Source organism: Balaenoptera physalus (assembly GCF_965194825.1).
Source record: "Balaenoptera physalus genome assembly, chromosome: 11".
Lineage (NCBI taxonomy): Eukaryota > Metazoa > Chordata > Mammalia > Artiodactyla > Balaenopteridae > Balaenoptera > Balaenoptera physalus.
The window spans coordinates 29872514-29892801 of NC_138896.1; the positions used below are offsets into that span (position 1 = coordinate 29872514).

At 39.9% G+C, this 20288-nt stretch overlaps 1 protein-coding gene and 1 long non-coding RNA gene across 2 annotated transcripts in view; one reads left to right on the forward strand and one right to left on the reverse strand.

Moving 5' to 3' along the window:
• The window catches only part of CYP39A1 (cytochrome P450 family 39 subfamily A member 1), a 68405-nt gene extending 48867 nt beyond the window's left edge, over positions 1 to 19538 (forward strand). The window contains exons 9-12 of the mRNA XM_082414647.1: positions 893 to 988; positions 1841 to 1929; positions 15362 to 15449; positions 18469 to 19538. Of these exons, the coding sequence (XP_082270773.1) occupies positions 893 to 988; positions 1841 to 1929; positions 15362 to 15449; positions 18469 to 18540 (345 nt within the window). The 3' untranslated portion in view covers positions 18541 to 19538. The remainder of the gene's footprint in view (positions 1 to 892; positions 989 to 1840; positions 1930 to 15361; positions 15450 to 18468) is intronic.
• Positions 1 to 20288, reverse strand: part of LOC309638569 — a 71388-nt gene that overhangs the window by 38299 nt on the left and 12801 nt on the right. The window lies entirely within an intron of this gene.

Genomic DNA, 20288 nt, shown 5'->3' on the forward strand with positions numbered 1-20288 from the left:
TTAAACAGATGTGGATTCTGATGCTTGGCAAAGGGAGTTACTAATAAAACGTCTTCACCTCCGAAGAGATGGTAGCTCTCTGGCGATCTCACACCTTGGGGGTGCTCTTTGTCCTCTGGTCCCTGAACAAGGTGATGTAAAGATGATTTTGTGACATAGTTTTTAGCTCTTGGTATAGTTTATATATCATGAAAATCTATTATAATGTGAATGGAGAAGGATCTTGCAGACTCTGCTGCTTGAGGAAACATACCGTTTATCATCAGTTTCACAACCACTGAGACCTCAAATGTGAAACCAACCCAATAAGCCCACAACACTTGCTTTGTCCCATTTCTTCCTAAGCAGTTGTCTTCAACTTCCTTCTGCCCTAACAGCTGCTGCTAGAGTGAAACAAACAAACGGAATCCACTGCCCCTGCCCTGACACTGTCATCAGCATCCCCAAGGACAGAACACCCACTGCCCCTGTTCTCAGTGCCAGTATGGCCAGTGTCCTGTCTCAGAGTTAGTTTTTTCTGTTCTAGAACCTGGGAGTCCACTGTGGTTTCCATCATCAAGACCACTTGCTGCAAACTCCAATATCAAACATCAAAAGCTGCATTACAGTGGACTTAGACCAGTTTCTAAAATTTTCACGTGTATCTCTATCTTCCCCCATGTAACCAAAGATATATGTATGTATAACTGATCATCAGAATTAGACATCAGTAATTGCCTACATTGGAAAATAGAAATGAGCCATCTAGGAAAGAGATTTTCTCACCATTGATTATACGATGTATATGTCTTCTCTCTAATATGGTAATATGGTTGTAGGATTATTTTTAGTGACCCTAGCTCTCATTAAAGCAGATCTCAAAACATGACTTGGAACCATTTTTCTGTTATAGAATTATACCGTTCCTTCTGGTGACTTGTTGATGTTGTCTCCATTTTGGCTACATAGAAATCCAAAGTATTTTCCTGAACCTGACCTGTTCAAGCCTGTAAGTTGTCTCTTTCAGTATACATTGTCCTTGGATTTCCTCTTTATGCCAGGAGTATGAGTTCATAAATTAACTAGGGCTATATCATTAAGCAGCCATACTTCTCTGGTAACTAAGGCTACAAAGCACAGACTAGATTTGTAATATAGATGTCATAACATTTACAAATCAGACAGAAAAGTTTTTGGAATAAGCTTCACCAACTTTAAAATAAATTTTTGTCTGAAACCAGCAGGACATGTTAAAAGTAAATATGCTTGGTTCTGATAGAAGCCATATTTCATGTTCTTCAGGCAATTGCTTCTGTTATTGGTTTCCAAGGAGTACAAAAATAAAAATGAAGCAAATTAAAACTGTGTTCTGCTATTTCTTAGAACTGGGGAGTTACAGGGCTAAACAAAATCTTAAGAGGTCATTTAGTCCATTCTCTGCCTTTAGGTAAATCTGTCAAAAATGGCATCCAGATGTATTAATTCTGCAGACCAAGCTTTCTCCAACAGGGAGGGCTGTCAGTGTCTCATTACTAAATTTATTACCTAGGGCAATTTTATGATGGAGCCTGAGGCCTTATTATAAATATTCTTCCTCTTCTGAGGTCAATTCTGTGGTTGATTTACATTATCATTTACATTTACCACTTAACAAAGTTCTTTTTAAACCTTTTTATTTATTAGTTCCCATTCCAAAAACATAATTGTGGCTGATATTAATAACAGGTTGGAAAAAATTACTAACAACCCTGCAACTTTATATGCAAGGATTAGCTGTACAAGATCATTTTTAGCCTAGAGAAATAAAGTTAAGCTTATTTATATAAGACTGATTTAGAAAAAAAATGTTTTCTTCCCACAGGAACGTTGGAAAAAGGCAAATTTAGAGAAGCATGCTTTCTTGGACTGCTTCATGGCATTTGGGAGTGGGAAGTACCAGTGTCCTGGAAGGTCAGTGCGACAGCTGGGGCACATTTATCCAGAAAGTCTGCAGAAAGACGAGGGCTTGGAGGGGGAAAGCTTTGGTTTAATCCCTCTTTTCTCTATTATCAAAAGTACAGGGAAACCTAGGAGACCACATTCTGTTTGATTGGCCCTCATATTGTGCGATGTCTTTGTGGGAATGTCTGCAGTGGCTTCTGATAGGAGACCTTGTGAGAATAAAATATTATAGTTGCAGCTGCCAGATGAAAGCTGGGTTTGTGTTTCAAATGCTCAGCTTTTCTATAAGGATAATTTGAAGTGGTTTGAGTTCTACCTTTTTTAAAGATATAGATAGAAGAATAATATTTCTTGAACAACAACATTAGCACGGACATTTGCTGGGATTACAGAACATCTTTAACTTTGAGCATGAAAGCAGCTTACTGGGTGGTTTTTCTTTATTGAATTAGTTTGGTTCTGTAAAAAGTTGCCTTTGATATCTTTTCGAGTTAAATTAATGTGGCACCCAGGCCTCCTCTTCAATGTGATGCCCTGTTCTAGTGCAAATTATCTACTGTTTATTTTTTCAAGAAGAAACCTTTCCGAACATCTCACCTGTACCAGGCCCTCTGCTAGGCATTAGGGATAGAGCACTGAGGAAGATGGACATGGTCCCTGATCTCATAAAACTTACAGCCTACATTAAATAAATCCCATTTCCTTGTTGGTGATGGTTCTGTTGGAGAAATGTTGGTACCTATTTGTAACAAAATCTCACAGAGTGAACATACAAATTCTTTAAAAATTCTATATTCGAAATATTGTACTTTCTTAAGGCAATTGTCTTTGTTGTTTGAACATAATTACCAATCCATATTTGCAATTGTGACTTACTCAACAGCATCCATTCAACTCCTCCTTTGTTTTATGTTTTATAATATCAACTTGCTTTTCATAATTGACACCTCCCCCAAAGTGGTTTTAATTAGCCTTAGCCAACCATGGAAATTCTATCTTCCTTCTTAGAAGTTATTCTAGAAGCTGAGGGGTAAGCAGATTTGTGCCTGGTGTTTCCCTGGAGACAACTATTCGTCCTGGGGTAGGTCCTTGACTTAAACTGGCCAATCAGACTGAAAGGAGAGACTTTTTTCTTTCACCGTTAGGAGAGAGGCCCCCTCTGTCCTCCCCTGTTGGAAGTGAACAAGCAAGCAGGTAGCTAGCTCCAGTTGTTGCTAAGAGCCAGTTCAAGAGGAATAAGCTTTAGGATGGTTTGGAGTCTGTGGACACAGAGTAGAGATATGGGAAGAGCCTGGTCCATGAGATGTCATGTGCCACTGAATCATCAGTTTTGAGGAGCTTCTCTACTTCCTGTTATGTTAGATAATAAATGTTTTTTATTAATAATATATATTACATATATATGTAATAAATGTTCACTTATTTTTAAGGCAGTTTGAGTTGGAGGTTTCATTGGTTAGATCTGAAAGCATGCTGACATACCCACCAAAAAACTCCAAAGTTAACATTATAATTGAGTGTCAGATACTTTAAGGGAATAGTATAACCAACAAAAACAAACAATAACTACAAAAACCCATCATGCTCACCCTTTCTCATATTATTTTTACTTTAGAAAAGCAGTTTTTTAAAAAAATTTATTTATTTATTTGTTTTTGTTTTTGGCTGCATTGGGTCTTCGTTGCTGTGCGCGGGCTTTCTCTAGCTGCAGTGAGTGGAGGCCACTCCTCCTTGCGGTGCATGGGCCTCTCATTGCGGTGGCTTCTCTTGTTGCGGAGCACGGGCTCTAGGCGCACGGGCTTCAGTAGTTGTGGCTCCCGGGCTCCAGGGTGCAGGCTCAGTAGTTGTGGCACACGGGCTTAGTTGCTCCGCAGCATGTGGGATCTTCCCGGGCAGGGATCGAACACGTGTCCCTCATTGGCAGGCGGATTCCTAACCACTGCACCACCCGGGAAGCCCAGAAAAGCAGTTCTTAAACCAAGAGTACATTTATTATTTTTGTCACCAATATCAATGTTGTAAGAATAGGTCTTCTAAAAATGTTAGATATTACTTTTTTTCAGGTCCCTTTAAATATATTCCCAGTTGTAACTAAAGAGTTTACTATAAGCATCTTCGAAATTGAGCTAGAAGTATTTTAGACCAAGAACTGAAATGCTTTGCAATGAAGCATGTAGTATGGGCCAATGGTCAAGGATTAACTGATGACTATGATTTCTAAGAGGGGCTGTTAGGACATTACAGTGATATCTTTTGAGGCTGACAGACATTTGCTTGAGTATGACAGTAATGGGTACAAAAGAGGGGACCATGACATTTCACCTCAATCAATAGTATATTATTTATACAGAAACTATACATTTTTCAATGTACCGAGCTTGTACTATATGTAAGGCAGTGTCCTGGGTACTGCAGAAGCTTTGGGCAAGAGTAAGACATGTTCTCAGCCCTCAGGAGATGATGTCTTAGAGAAGGCGAGGAGGATACCATATCGAGTTCATAAATAACTGCAAGGAACGCAGGGTGAGAGATGGCCAAGCATCACGCTGTGCGGATTCAAGAGAGAGTGTGTATCTGGTCAGGGTGATCTTAGATGATTTTCTTGGGAGAGTGGCCTTTGAAGGGTTGGATGAACTTCCAGACTGAGGGAATAGTGATCGAGGGGTCATTTAGTACAGGGGTATGTAGGTTAGGGGTTATGGTTTTACTGTTACGGAGACCAGATTACAAGTGGTGGCAAGAAGACAGACTGAAAAGGTACCTTGGCCCAACCGGGAAGGTCCTTTAATACCTAGGTGCACAGCTCACAAGGCACTAATGAAGTATTAAAAAGTTTTGGGTAGAGCAGACTAGAGTGGGGCATACTGACATTCCATGTGAGAGACATGGAGTGGTGCAATCTACCGGATTTGGAAGATGATTAGAAACAGTGACCAGACGAGAGGGAGGATTTGAGGAATGCTGTAGCTTTGAATCTAGGTGGCTGGAAGAGATGGTAGAAATAGAGAAATTAGGAACAGGAGCAATTTTGGGGACAAGATATTAAGTTTTCCTTTGAAAACTTTTGAGTGTGAAGTGCAGCAAAACATATATCATATAACCAAAATCATATAACCAAAATCTACAGGTTAAATATGAATGTTGAATAAATATGACTTAAGTTTTTAAAACCTACTTAATCTAGTTTTCTATTAAGCTTCTATTTTTAATAGTCCATAATTTTCCTGTTACTTATTTTAAACAGCCAACTCATGAAACACTTTTTTAAAAAAACAGACAAAACAGAAAATTGTTCAGGAAGGTGAATGACTTCATTTGGACAACATATGCCAAGATAGATCTTTACACTAGAAAGTTAATCCCACAAACCCTTAGTATAATCCCTAGAAAATTGCACCCATTCTTAGTTTGTGTACCTCAAGCCAATTTATTTTCTCATGTACCAAATACTCAGTGAGTCAGAGAAAGTCGCCTGGGAAGTAGATGACAATCAAAATTCGTCAAGAAAACAGTCTTGTGGCCTTGCAGCTGTCGCCCCTTGGTGTTCAGGCCACTGAGGCAGTCTGAGAGCCCCTCTCCCAAGTGAACACTAAATAAGAACTCAGTGCTTCCATCATCTGCCAACCAAAAAGCAGAATGAAAGAACTAGAGTTCCTCCTCTGAATGATGGGAGTTCAGAAAATATATGTGGAGGGTAAACCCCTTGCTAGCCACTTCCCTGTAGTGGAAGGGACCCCTTGCCAGTAAATCTACTGCTGGAGAAGTCTAGTGATTTTGCAGAAAAACAAACAGGAGAAAGCACACGAACTACTAGACTTTACCAGCCATGGGAGTATGCGAAATGAAGAGTGGACATTTTCCTCTTAACTGTGAATTTAGATGGAGGAATAGGACAGGGGATTTCCAGTGGGTGTCTCTGAGAGTTGATGATCTTAGCAGAAAGGGATGTGCTTGCCATTCCCACCCCCTGGAATGCACACCAAAGCCAACAGCCCTGATTTTCCTTGGTTCCAATCCCTGCAAGAGGATCCCAGTTGGCTATATCATTGTGCTAACTGATATGGGTTAAATTCCAGTGTAAAACAATAGCCCTAATCTTTGGCAAGATAACCCCCTTACAAAGGCATGCTTGGATAAGAAAAGGGTGTAATAAGAGGAAGGCTGCAGTACTTGAGACATGGAAATGAAGCATGGATTCCTCAGGGATAAAAACTGTGATTTCTACTTTTTTGTGTGTTTGGGTTCTTCATGTATCCTAGGGCAGTACTAGGTCATAAAGTCATGGACTTATCTTGAATTACTAATGAAAATCATATCGCTATTGGAAAATTAATTCAAACATAGGTCCAGCTGATAATAGGTTAGTAGTACTATTATTCAACCCACCAATTATCTCTTGAGCACCTAGTATTAATATGATTTCCTTCGTTCAATAAATACTTATCAATTGTATGCTATATGTCAGGGTAGAGTTCTAGGAGTTACCTTGGAAAACAAAATAATGGATGAAGTCCCTTCCCTCAAGGAGCTTATAATCTAACTCAAGACACCTTATTAAACACTAGGGAGATTCAAAGACACATAACATTCCTGAATTGCTTATAATGCAGTTGGAGAGATGAGACATAGCAACATGAAAAACAAGCTCTACTTAATAGCATAAGATGGCACTTGAGAAATGCCAAAGGACTGATCTATATCATAATTGCCATAGGAACTCAGAGGAAAGGGCACTGGAAAAGGCTTTATGGACTCGATGAAAATAATTAGTAAACAGCACAAAAGAAAGCATACCTTCCTGAAAGGCAGTGGTATCAAACGTTGCGGGTAGAAAAAAAATTAAGTGCTCACAGTAATGTAATGTACCTACATGTTAGTGGTAGCAAGGCAACTCTATATTGGGGGTTTGTGAAGCTCTGAGTACAGTAGTTTCTATATGTTTATTATATTAATGATAATGTAATTTTAATAATTGTGCCTTATTCAGTAAAATATCTTTGCGCAATCTTGTATTTGAGAAGTGCTATACTTAGAGATAGCTGATTGCTCTTGAGGAGTGAGCACCAGTCCCTCTGGATTTCATGAGAAGTTGCGAATTCAATTCATTCTGAGGAATTTGTTACATAAACAAATGCATCCCCTCAACTCCAGTTGGTAAATGGAACGGAATGAACTGGATTTACTCATATAATATTGCCCTAACATTTTCACTATGGCCATGCACATGTCCTGGAGGGGATGTGAAAAGGGTCGAGAGTGGGAAGAGCGGATGTAGTTAACTCCAAGACTGAGTGAGGCTGCCGGATCCTTTATTAACTTCTAGCCATGCTTCTCTCTCCTTTCTGCTTTACTGAGGGGCAATGACTCACTCAAAGGAGCACAGAAACCATTGGTGAAATCGCAGTCATTACTTTCCCAGTCATTTCATTCTGACACTTCATTAGGAGGCTAAGATTTAAGTCTGTCAAGAACAGAAGCAGCAAATTCCAGAGTGATTTTTTTTAAATTTATTTTTTATACAGCAGGTTCTTATTAGTAATCTGTTTTATGCATATTAGTGTATCTATGTCAATCCCAGTCTCCCAATTCATCCGACCACCATCACCCCCCCACCCCCGCTTTCCCCCTTTGGTGTCCATACGTTTGTTCTCTACATCTGCCTTGCAAACCAGAGTGATTTTTGGTACTTAGGCCAAAGTGCTTCTAAAATAAAACATGTTCATTTCTGCTCCAAAAATGCCAGAAAGGACCCTCTCTTCCTTTATTTACCAAATAGATCGCTAGCCTCTCAGTCGTGCACGGAATACCTGCACAGGATTTGTAGCTGTTGGAGAGAAAGAAAGGGCACTTTGGGCTGGGTATCTCCCCACCACTTTTTTTTTTTTTTTTTCATGGGCTTTCTCCCCTCATCAAACTGAGTTACTGCTCTTTGATAAGGTTGGTCTCTCTGTTTTTCAGAAAGAAGTTTCAGCTCCTAGGAAAAGAGGACTGGAATTAAAACTGTGCCATATCACAATTGTCCGTGGGTTATTATCTCTCCATCATTAATGTCTTCTTCTTCCTTGCTAATTGCCCTACTTTTCATTTGGAGATTCGTGGGATGCTGAAGTGCTGATTCCGCCCCCAGCTCTATAGGAGTGAAGAACTGTCCCCTAAGCCAATTCTCACATCCCATCCCTGTGCCCTCCCTCCCTTCCCATAGTGATTGATTTTAGTCTTGCCTTGTGTTTTAAGCAGTACAATTAACTACCAAGTGAAAGTTTCTGTTGAGACTTCTGGGTCAGAAATAATCATTCCCTGTAGGATGTGAATAATGAAGCACTTGGCCCCAGAAACTGTCGGCAGCTATTTTGAGACTATAAAAGCAGGATGAAGTTGGTACCATAGAGCAGGGCAGCAGAGGCGAACTGGCTTCATGGTAACATCGTTGAGCCGTTGGAGTGATCTCTGCCTGAGGCCAGCACCAGCTCTAGGTTTTTCAGGTACATAAATCGATACAGTCCCTTCAATACAGAAACCAGTCTAATGGGGTTTTCTGTCACTTGCAACCAAAAGCGTCCTAAGTAATATATAATTTCCTTAAAAGCAAAAGCTTTCTTTCAAGATCTGTTGAACTCCGTGAAATATTGTATTAACATATACTAACCACATCAGTTAATAGCTTTCTAAATAGCTTGGGCTTTGTAAGGGGGTGGAGTTTCATTTGCTCTGGGTATATCACCAAAGTAAACAAAAACAAATGTCACTTCTTAAACTTTTCCTCCTGGAGGGTCTGGAATTTAAGATATAGCACAAGATCAATTCTATTTGGTGGGTAATTCATCTTAATGAAGGCAGTAATGTTCCTTTGCCCTCTTCTTGAATAAGAAGCTTTAGAAAGAGGTGTCCAGCGTCTAGCTCATAGTTCATACATAGGGGAGTTTTTCTTCTAGGAGGATCACCGTTAAAATAATCCTGCCTGCCTCTCTGAAAAGCAGTGACCTCAGAGACAGTACTCCCACTAGGTCGTGATTCTCGTCTCCCCAGTGAAACAGAAAACGGTATCTCAAGTCAAGAAGCCCTGAGGTCCTCCAGACCTTTCCTCTTTGCTTCCTCAACTGCTTTCTCTCCAACTTTTCCCTCTTCTAAATATCCCATTCCCTTCTCTTCTCTTTCTCACATCTTTTCTTCTTTTCCTGCTCTTCCAGTTTACCCTAATCCTGTTCTTATTTTATTCTGGATTTGCTTCCCCGTATTTAGGACCATCATCTCTCTGCTCACTCTTCCAGATTTTGCCCACACCATCATTCCCAATCAAACGTTTGGTGCCCCAGCCATAATGTTTCCTGTGTAGCTGAGGTATTCTTGGTAATTTTAATTTTGTGTGCTGAAACTAAAAGGTTTGATAAACTACATCTTTTAACATATTTTTCCCCTTTCTGCTTGTCAAGTGCCTCTAGATCAGTGATTCTAAAGTACGATCCCCAGACCACCAGTAATAACATTACATGGAAACTTGTAAAAAATGCAAATTGGGCTGCCCTTCCCCAGACCTACTAAGTCAGAAACTCTGGGGGTCGGCCAAGCAACTTGCGTTTGAACAAGCTTTTCCATGTGATTCTGATGCATGCTAAAGTGTGAGAAACACTGGTCTAGATTATTTTGCCTCCTGTCTTATAGGTTTTTATTTTCCTATAAGATTTCTTAAAGGGGATGAGGTTGTGGGAAAAGTACTTCCCCTTTAACTTGAATAGCCATGCTTCAATGAAGGATGCCTGTGAAAGTATGTCTGTATGCTGCCTTCTCTGAATTCCAGGGCAAGATCATTCTATTTTCATAAGCTGCAGCTGGTAGCAACTAGGAATATACTTCAGAGCCCCTGCTCCTGGCAACAGTGGCAGTTTTCCAGCCCATGCTGGCACTGCCCGCAATGACGTCTAGTAGGAAAAAAAGAGAGAAGTTTTCTTTTAAAAAGGGAAAGAGGGATTCAGTCTCAAAATCAAGACATCTAAAACTAAAATCCTTACTTACCGCTAACCCTAGCATTCCTCCTGTACTCTCGGTTTCTCTTCCATGTCTCACTGATCTCCTAGGTCTGGGCTTCTGGAGCCCCCTTTGCTCCTCCCTCTTCTCGGCCCGCCGTGTCTACTCCCACCTCCTAAACCAGGTCGTCATGCCCCAGGTGATGTCATCATTTTCTTACCCTTCCCCAGCTGTATTATCTCTTCTTTCAATTCATCTTACTCACTACATACAGATGAATTTTCCTTAAATAATTAGCTCTAATTGTCACTTTCTTGTTAAGACTCTGGCACCACTGCCTGCCAGCCAAACTCATCAGCCTAGAACTCCAGACTCTCCAAAAATCTGACACAGACACATCTTTCTGAACATGTGGGAGCGCCCACCCCAGAGGGTCTACCAGTTGTCCCCTGACTACCATGCCCATTCCTCCCCTCACTCTCACTCTATACTGGGTCTAGAATGCCCCCACTCAACATGTCTACTTATTGAAGCCTGTCCTTCCATCCAGGTCTAGCTCAGGTGTCACCTCCACACAGAGCTGGTCAACTCTGGGTTACAGTGCTTGCTCCAGACCCCAAATCTCCGTAGCCCTTCTGCTTCCACATTTGTCTTACATTGTTACCTTTCCCATCTCTCCATGTGCATTACTAGCAATGTGAGGGCAGAGTCCTCACAAAGGGTAGGCCTCTGTGTTCTGTGTAGCTTGAACATTTATTTACAAACGGGGAAAACACACAAGTACTCAGTATTTAAGGAGTTTTCAACATGTTTATATTTTAATGAGCTTAATTTGCAGATGTGTAATGTTGTTCTTGTAAGTGTAAAAAATACATATTATAAATAATATGCCTCATTATTTTCACTGTTTTGACATTAGAAGTATTAAGAAAACATTCCTAGCATGAACATAGCTCAGCTTGCTTCTGAGGAGCTTTTGTAAAAATACGGATTTATGAGGCTCATTTTCTTTGGAGTAACGGAGCTTTTAATGTCACAGGTATGTATGTGTTAGTCCCTGATGTTTTAGACATCGAACAAAATTCAGTAACATGGTAAAGGCTTGAAAGCACAATTTATTTTTTGCCGTTGCAAAAAAATTAACTTTATTTAGTGGATAATTTAGGTAATTCTGCTAGAATATCCAAATATTTGGATTTGGAGAAAATAAGAGTTTTAGCACATATTACTTTATTATCTGTATTATTAACTCATCTTACTTTTTTTTTTTTAACCAGAATAGCAAAATGTTTAGAAATGATAGTAAATGTAAATGTAATATTAATATTTATACTATTTCAATAACTAATACTAATTTAATAACTGAACTAACTTAACCCTCAAAAATAAAAGAAGAAAAATACTAAAGCCTCACCATGCACACAGAATTAGTTGGTCAAAAGCCTGAACTATAGTTTTACCTTAAAGGAAATTCAGTTTTATGATTTTTAAGAACATCACAGGGACTAAAGTTAGTTAAGGAAATGCTTACAGGTTCTAGTGGAAAACTATTTTAATGAACTGATAAACATTAGCTCTATTTCTAATCAAAACATGCATTATGTTTCTAAAATAGTTCAATGTGTGCTCTTAAATAGCATAGGAACTATTTCTTGTTTACATGACTTATTTGCGTGATAGAGGAAATATTCATTGAGGGCCTCTTATGTATAATAATGTTTAAAGAACCTTCATTTTCACATATAAGTATAATTTTTCAGTACAATTTATTCACAAGGTCTGTTGTATGTTCAGGGTCAAAGTCCCAACACTGTCACATGACACATTCAAGCCCCCTTCTACAGGGAGGAGACTACTTGCAGGCCCCTAGGTGTTCCAGGGCCCCTTCTAAGTCTGTGCCTTGGTTACCCTCTGACTGGAGGGACTTCTTCCCTGGAACAGCCCCACCTACCCCGCCAAATGGTCCATTGTCCTTATTGCCGCAGTGCCTCTCCTCCAGGGACTGGAGAGGAAGGATGCCAGGCACCTTTTCCCCAGGGGGCTGAGTTCAGAGAAGCCCTCCGGTCATGGCAAGCTAAAGTTAGAGAAGGGCTGAAAACAGAGTTCTAAGAAAATAGGATTTGTTTGGATAAAGGAGAACCTTTATCCAAAAACGGTTTTATAACTCACAAATGCAAAATTAGCAAGCATTTTTCTACTGCTGCCAGGTAACCGCTGAATATCGGGAAGTCGCTGCTTATTCTACCAAACACAAAATGTCCGGTTAGTGAGCTCATCTAATTTACTTCTAGGAAGGGTGCTAAGGACTGAGAAGAATTGGCTGTTTTATGTAAGCGGGAATGTTAATGTTTCATTTTACACGTGGGTACTCGTTGCCACCTTTCCCATTAGATACGGAATTCGCGGCCTCCCTGAAACGCCTTCTTCACGGGGCTTTGGAGATAATCACTCTCTTTCCATTTTCCTACCCCTTTGGCTACTTCTCAGGCACCTTTGCTCATCTTCCTCACATTTCTAACCTCCAAATTTTGGACTGCCCCAGGGCTCTCTCCTCAGATTTCTTATTTTTTTCTATTTAAGTGACTTCATCCTGTCCCTTGGCTTTAAATAATTGTCTGAATAGCGATGACTCTGTATTTATATCTCTTGTACCTCCAGCCCTGATTGAATCCCCACCCAGACACCAGGCTCATCCCCAACCTCCACTCAACATCTCCACTGGATGTCTCCGAGGCACTGGTCTATAGCAAGCTGCCCTGAACAGGTCCAGAAGTGAGCTCCTCTACGTGTTCCTCCTTCAGCCTTCCCCACTGCTATATCCTTGCATTTCCTCAGGCCAAAAACTTGGAGTCGTCCTTGACTCTTTATGTTTTCCACATCTGCCATGCAAACCATCAGCCTATCCTACAAAGTACATACAGATGCTAACCATGACTATTCCATCATCCTGGTCCAAGTCACCACTTTCCATCGCCTGGAAGATTATAATGGCTTCCTAATCAGTCTTCTAGCATCACATTATATTTTATTCTCAATGTAGCAGCCAAATGATCCTTTTAAAACTTAATTCAAATTTGTTTAAAACTGTCCAATGGCTTGTCTCACAGAACAAAATGAAGTCTTTAATGTGCCCATAACGTTAAGGGGATAGTCAGTCATTCTGTAGAGAATCTGAAGAATAAACATTTGGATATATCTTAAGGAAATTGGACATGGTGTGCCCATCACGGGCTGCTTTGAAAAGCTCAAGTCCCGAGGACAACCATCATGGCCAGAAGTGGACATCCTAATTTGTTAGAAGTTTGCCAGAAACTTAGTTGTGAGAGATTCTGAACCTGCAAATTAGCAAAATTGCTTTTTATTGGAATCGCTGCTAACTTTGATCTGAATCAATGAAGATTGGGACGTTCTATTTCATAGACATTGACACTCAGTTGGAATGAATTATCTTTAGCATTTCTAAGTAGGTAGGATTAAGTTTACATCACAAATATTCGTGAAGAATTGATCTGGTATCCAAGTAGGTCCTAACAACACCTGGAGTGGTCCAGATTTCATCTGAAGTAAAATATAGGCAAGATGTTTCAAGAATACCAGTGGGAAACAAATCTAATTATCTGATATGAATAGCAGATCATTCATGTTCATTCATTCACTCATGCAATCAACAAACATTGAGGATTCAGTGATAAATAAGACGTGGTTCCTGCTTTTGTGAAGACGGTAGTCTATAAGGGGAGACAGACATGAAAACAATTAATGTAATAGAGTGGGATTGTAGGATAAGGGTGTTAGTTGAGGGATGTTAAAAGTGCCACAGAAACATAGAAAAGGATGGAAAGGTAAGGAAATTGAATCTGCTTTATGGAGGCATCACCTTCCATCATCTATTCATCTATTCAGTCAGCATTATTAGGCACCAGCAGAGCCCTCTGCACTGTGTTAAGGCCCAACAATATAACCCCAGGAGAGGGATGGCCAATAAGCAATCACAGTTCAGTGCAATAGATACAAAGGCTGAAATGTGCCCTGGGAGCCATGGAATGGAGAGGAAGGACACCTCAGCCCAGAAGCAAGAGATCAGGGAATGCCTCCAGGGGAAACTGAGCCTCAGGCAGGGGAAGGGCTTGCAACAGGGAACATCGCCATTCAGGAAACTCAGGTATGCAGTGTGGCAAGAGCACGGGTTTCAAGGAGGAGCTATGGGGGAGAGGAGTCTGGAGAAATAGGGAGGGAGCAGATCTTCAAGGGCTGGCTGTGTTCCCTGTGGCATCTGGAAGGAAATGAGAAGCATTGACAGGTGGTATGTGTGTATATATGCATGTGTGTAAAATGAGGAACCAGTGATAGGTTTCTGTTTTAGAGAGTTTACTCTAGTGGGAGAGTGAAGGATAGAGTGGAGAGAAGTGACACTGGAAACAAAGCAACCCATCTGGAAACCCAGGTGATTCAGGAATCCAGGACATAAATAGATGATGAAGACCTACACTGGGGAGCAGTGGAGGGACTGGAGATAGGGGATAAGGAGAGGGACTGGGGAAACATTTGGAAGATAAAACACCTCGGTGCCTAACTGGACAGGAAGGGGAATGGAGACGATTGGGTCTGTGATGATGAACAGTTTTCTGAAGTTGGACTAATCGTACTTATTAGGGGCCATTCCCCCTAAAATGGTTTGCCTTCCCTAAGGAGAGCTCAAAACAACCCACTTGGGATGCCAGGAGATGTAGCAGAATTCCATCTACACTTTTGTCGGTTTTTAAATTTCTATGTATATGTGTCTACAAAGTCGACAATAAACTAATACGGTTGTATGCTATACAATCTATAAATAAATGATTATCAATATATTGTAGAGTATGCTCAAACATTTTATTATGAGAGGTGTATGATCAAAAAACTTGGAGACTGAGTGCAGGATTACAAAAGGAAAATATTTGGTAGTTATGGGGAGTTTTAGGTGCCTACAGAACATTTAGGCAGTAATTTCCAGTGGGCAATAAGGGTCTAAATCAGACAGGACTGTCCAATGGAGATTTCTGTGATCATAGAAAAGTTCTAAATATGTACTGTTCAATATGGTGGCCGGTAACCACTTATGGCCATTGAGCACTTAAAATGTGGTTAGTGCAACTGAGGAACTGAAATTTTTTATTTTGATAAATTTAAATTTATTTAAATAACAGCCACATGTAGCTACCGGTTACCATATTAGAAAGGACAGATCTAAAACTTAGGAGAGAGACCTGGGATCTCATTCATTAAGTGCTTCCACTGGCTAAGCATTTTACATACATTTTAAAGCAATGTAATCATCTCAACTACCCTTCTTTACTCTATCCTTCTAATAGTAAAAGTTTATATTGCAAAGAAGAGCACATTTGCTCTGAAATATGTGTAATTTATAGATATTCTTTATTGGTAGATATTTATGCATCTTTCACAACCAAGCACCAGTTTTATTTTCTTTTTCTTTCAGGTGGCTGGCTCTGTTGGAGATTCAAATATTTATTATTTTAATATTGTATTATTATGACTGTAGTCTTCTAGACCCATTGCCAAGACAGGTAAGTGTTTTCAGAATTTTGAATAGCATGACTTTCAAATTTGATATAAACTGTAACTCTTTGGTTTTCATTACTGGGGATGAGCTGACTGATTTCCTCACTTAGACTCATCTTAACAGATGATCTCTGCAGACTGAGAAGATACTCCCTTAATTCCAGGTCAATTCTATGTGCCCCATTATCACAAGACCAGGACCTAAAAGTAGCATTTCCACCACTTAGTGTTAGGAGCTCCTCAATGAATTTACCAATTTTAACCCTTTTCCCAGGGTAAAATAGACATGGCCTTGATGTTGGGCTTGTTTCCCTAGAAAGGCATGTCTGTGGGTCCAAAAGTGAACCGTGAGTTTTGGAGGCAAGTCAGAGCCCTTGGTCCATTTGGAAAGCAATGGCACAAAGGAAATTAACCCACAGTAGAAACAGTGAACATAAATGAAAAGGCCATGACCTTTTCTGACCTCTGACCATTGGATATCTCAATCATTTCACTCCTCTGTGTTGCTATAGTTCTGTTCTCTTAGACCAGTGGCCCTCAAACTGGTGTGAGCATCAGAATTAGCTGGGATGGGGGGCTTGTTAGAACATGGAATCCTGGGCCCTAGCCCTAGAGTTCTTGATGAGTATATCTGGGAAGGGGCTTGAGAATTTCTATTTCTGACAAGTTCTGGGTGCTGCTGCCTCACTTTGAGGACCATTGTCTTAGGAAACAAGGGAAAGTTCCATTTAATTCCAAATGTTTGGAAGTCCCTTTGAAAACTCTGGATAAAAAGGTGTTATTTAAACTGAGGGTGAAGCTGAGAAATTAAGCATTGCAATCTCAGGGCTATTCACATAGCATTTTGTGCTATGATTTACTCTTGATATAATAAGGGCTAATATACGGAGGGATAAATAAAACTCTTGGGTGACATTTCAGTAGAAATTCTGTAAGTGTATAAATGACACAGAAAATATTATATTACTCACAAATATGCACATTTCAGCACTTTGCCTTGATTTCTTTTGCACTTCTATTTTGAGTACAAGCAACAGTGATAAAGAGCTCTCAAAATCTGACGATGAAAGGGAAATCAAAACACCCTTCACAAAGGTTTTCCGCTGAGTACAGTTTTGTTGGCAAAATGAAGATTGGGGCCAGGATTTACAGGCACCAAATACTAGTTTCTGATCCTCCGAGTTAGATGTCACAATTTTGCCCACGACTGACTCAGCATCTAACTATTTTCCCACCAGCAAGAAGACACAGGAATGCCTTTTCACATTAGAAGGATGTCATTTGTCAAAACCATAGGACACCTAACTCTGGAGATGAGTCATTTTGACCAGATCCTTAGGCAGGACTTTTCCCAGCACTTTCTTCCTAGCTAGGAATTCTATTAGTTGTATTTATTATACTTTTTTTATAAAAAACTTACATCCTATTTCTGTTTTGACCCTACTAAGAACATTTTTCAAAGAAATGTTACCTCAGTTTGTAAAAAATACAAGTCTGAGAGAATTCTCATCTCAAAGGGCATTTCATTTCACAGTTTCTATTTTAGAAAGATCAATTAAAATTATTTAATTATTGGACTTATGTTACCAAGTTGTGAAAGGAGGTGATCAAAAAATACAGGAAATGACCTTCCAATTACCAAGCTCTTGTAGGAGGGGGATGGGTTGCCAGGGCATATTCCAGACACCCTGTTGTCAAGTCCAGGGAAATCACAGGACTTGGAAACCAGCTCCCCCAAAGGAATATACTTGCCACAAGAGCAAAAAGCAAAGGCTAGCATCCCCGTGATTTTACTTTTGTAACAGTGTTTTATTTTACCTCAAACGGTGTGAAGAAAGTAATTTAATCTTAGTTCTCTCCCAATAAGAACCAAACAATAAGGAAACATTACAAAACTTTCCGGGATCCGTGATTGGTCAGCCATGTGACAATGGGGACTACTGTTCCGTTTTGAGCATTCATAAGAAGACCCACTTCAATTCTCTCCCAAAAACAAGCACATTTTTTGCAAGCACAGTGGGGTTTTATTTGGTTGATTGGTTTTGCTCTGCTTTACCTTTGGGGGTAGGGGCATGGATTCTTAGAAAATCTCACAAAACCTATGGATCCCCTTTCTAGAAAAGTACACACCTCTTCATACACACAAATTGTGACTGCAATTTCAGAGAGTCCGTGGAAGTTCTGCAACTCATTCTGTCAACTGCCCTAAGAATCCCCTTGGGGAGGAGCCCTTTCTTTCAAACTGATGACAAAAAACGGATGATCTAAATTGGATCGCCCTCCTCCTTCCTCACTCCTCGTCTTCCCCCAACCCTCAGGGCTGACAGAACAGGTTCCTTTTCTTATTCAAGCTCCTAAGCTTCAACAAACTCTTTGTATTGGATTGGCCAAATAGATTGTTCGGGTTTTTCCGTAACATCTCACGGAAAAACCCGAGTAAACTTTTTGGTCAACCCTATATTCTTTGCAATGAACTGACCTCCCCTAGCCCCCACACACATTCACCCCTTGTTCATAACTAAGACATAACATAACGTTTCAGAACATCTGGAACCACAAAGCATCCTTATGGAAAATTGTGATCTTAGGTCCCCTGTAATAGTGGTTCGCACCACCAACACCATGTTGTCTTATGAACGTCTGTAACATGTGGCATAGAGGTCTCACCCAGCGATTATACATGAAATGTCACAGATTGGGGGCCAGGAATGTAGGAAGAGCTTTTATTAAAGGGTATCCTCTTTATCCAGATATAAAGTGAAAGGTGGGTGGCAGGCCCATAGCACTGGGGTATGTGAAACTGTGAAGAGGCTGCTATTAGAATAAGGGAATTGCCTCCTTTGCTGTCCCTTGAACGGAAGGCTAAAATTGATGCTTGCCATGGAGAACTCATCAAGCAAAACCTTCCAGTCTTCCAAACCTAAACTCTGTACGTTTCAGGAACAATCACATTGAATAAACCTTAGGTCCAAACTGTTGGCTGATGTCCCTTAACTTCTATATTTTCTGCATTTCTGCTTTTAGAGTTCTCTCCATTTGGTGGGTGTCCAGCAGCCGGAAGGACAATGCCGAATTCAATTTAAACAAAGAAAATGACGTCTGCTGGGCCTAAGGAGGGCCAGGGCCTTCTGGAGGAGTGACCGCCCCCCATCGTCTAGCCTGGCAGCACCTACACCTGAGTTTGACTAAAATGTATCACTTAATTTTGTTTAAGGATTTAGTTCAAGACAATGTCCAGATGGGATGTGTGTTTGGTATCTCAAGAGTAGACCAAGAATCTGACATCACCCTGTATCTATTGATATAGAGACCCCAATACAGGGTTTATAGAAAATGTTTCCATGATCCAAAAAGAGGCATTTCTTAAGAAGTTGGAATTTGGTTTCATGAATTACTGTATCAAAACTTTAAATAGAAATAATGTCACTTGAATGAAAATTTTACTATATTAAATTTACTGTGAAGACAACATACTTAAACTTCTATTTTGAAAAAGGCTAAAAGTCTTAGACTCTAAAAAGTATTAAATAATGATTTCTGGAAAATTGCTATTTTTCTTAATATGATTCTTAACTCTAGCAATTGAAATTCTTAAACCGCTATTAATATAATTCTTTATTAAACATGTCTAACACTAAAAGTATGAATAATATGATAGCTTTCTAACACCTGTGAAGTCAAGGATCATGTCTGACACTCATTTCTACACTCAACTATGCCTAGGACAGCACCTTCTCTATAGGACATATTCAATACATGTATGTTGATTGGTGTACTGATTTGTATTTTAGTTAAGATAAAAGCAGTCCTTTGACTCAAGGTGTTTGTAATTATAGTCTGAGATAATATTTTTCCTAATTTATAGAAACTCAAATTAAATGATGTGTCAAGGCAAATAACAACATTTCAATCTATTACTTAAGACTTTTGCCTGAAATACTTACTATGAAATCCAGAAAAGAAATCCTATCATGTTCAGGGAAAATATATGATACTAATAACAGCATGAGCGGTGATGTCATGGTTTGTCCTCTAACAGTCAATGAAATACCGCCTCCCTCCTTGATTTCACAATAAGTAAGTTTTGGAGTGCATGTTGTCCCTGGATTATTTGCTCCCCTGTGCAAGAATTACCTGGTGGGGTTGATAACGATTGCTTAGTCATCTATTTCCTACCAACGAGCAGATGACTCCCTAGGAGAAAATTAAGTACTTTGGAATGCATTAACTCTTCAGGACTGATACAGTGATTTTGAAGCTTAGCTAGCAGTTTACAGCGTAGCTTAGCAGGCTCGGAGGTCTGGAGACTGAAGGGGCTAAGGAAAGCAGTTTAGAATCCACAGGAGATCTGAGAACGGCAGACCACTGCCTGGTGGGTTCTTCTAAATATGGCAGGTGTGTTCCCAGGGAAGGCTTGTCCTCCCCCAAGCAGCTGAGGCCCACAGCCATACACTGTATTCGCAAATAATAGACACTTGAGCTGAATTTGAAGACACTCAGGGCAGTGTTTATCTCCTTATTATTGCTTGGTAAGGATGAACCTTAGCTGACAAGTTCATGCACTTTAAAAAAACAGTGCGGATGCAGGAGGTCTACTGACCTTTGAAATGATACGTGGTGAGAGGAATATACTTGGAGGTCCCTATTTCTTTTTATTTCCCTAGCCTGGGATTCTATATTATGTATATTAATATAATGTATATTTATATATATATGTAAAAATACATACATTGGTATATATTTATATGTGTTAACTTGAGTTTTCCAGAAAGCAGAGTATGAGACAGACTTGTGTGCAGTGCAGATAGTTTAGTTGAGACATGCTCCCAGGCAGCAGAAATAAG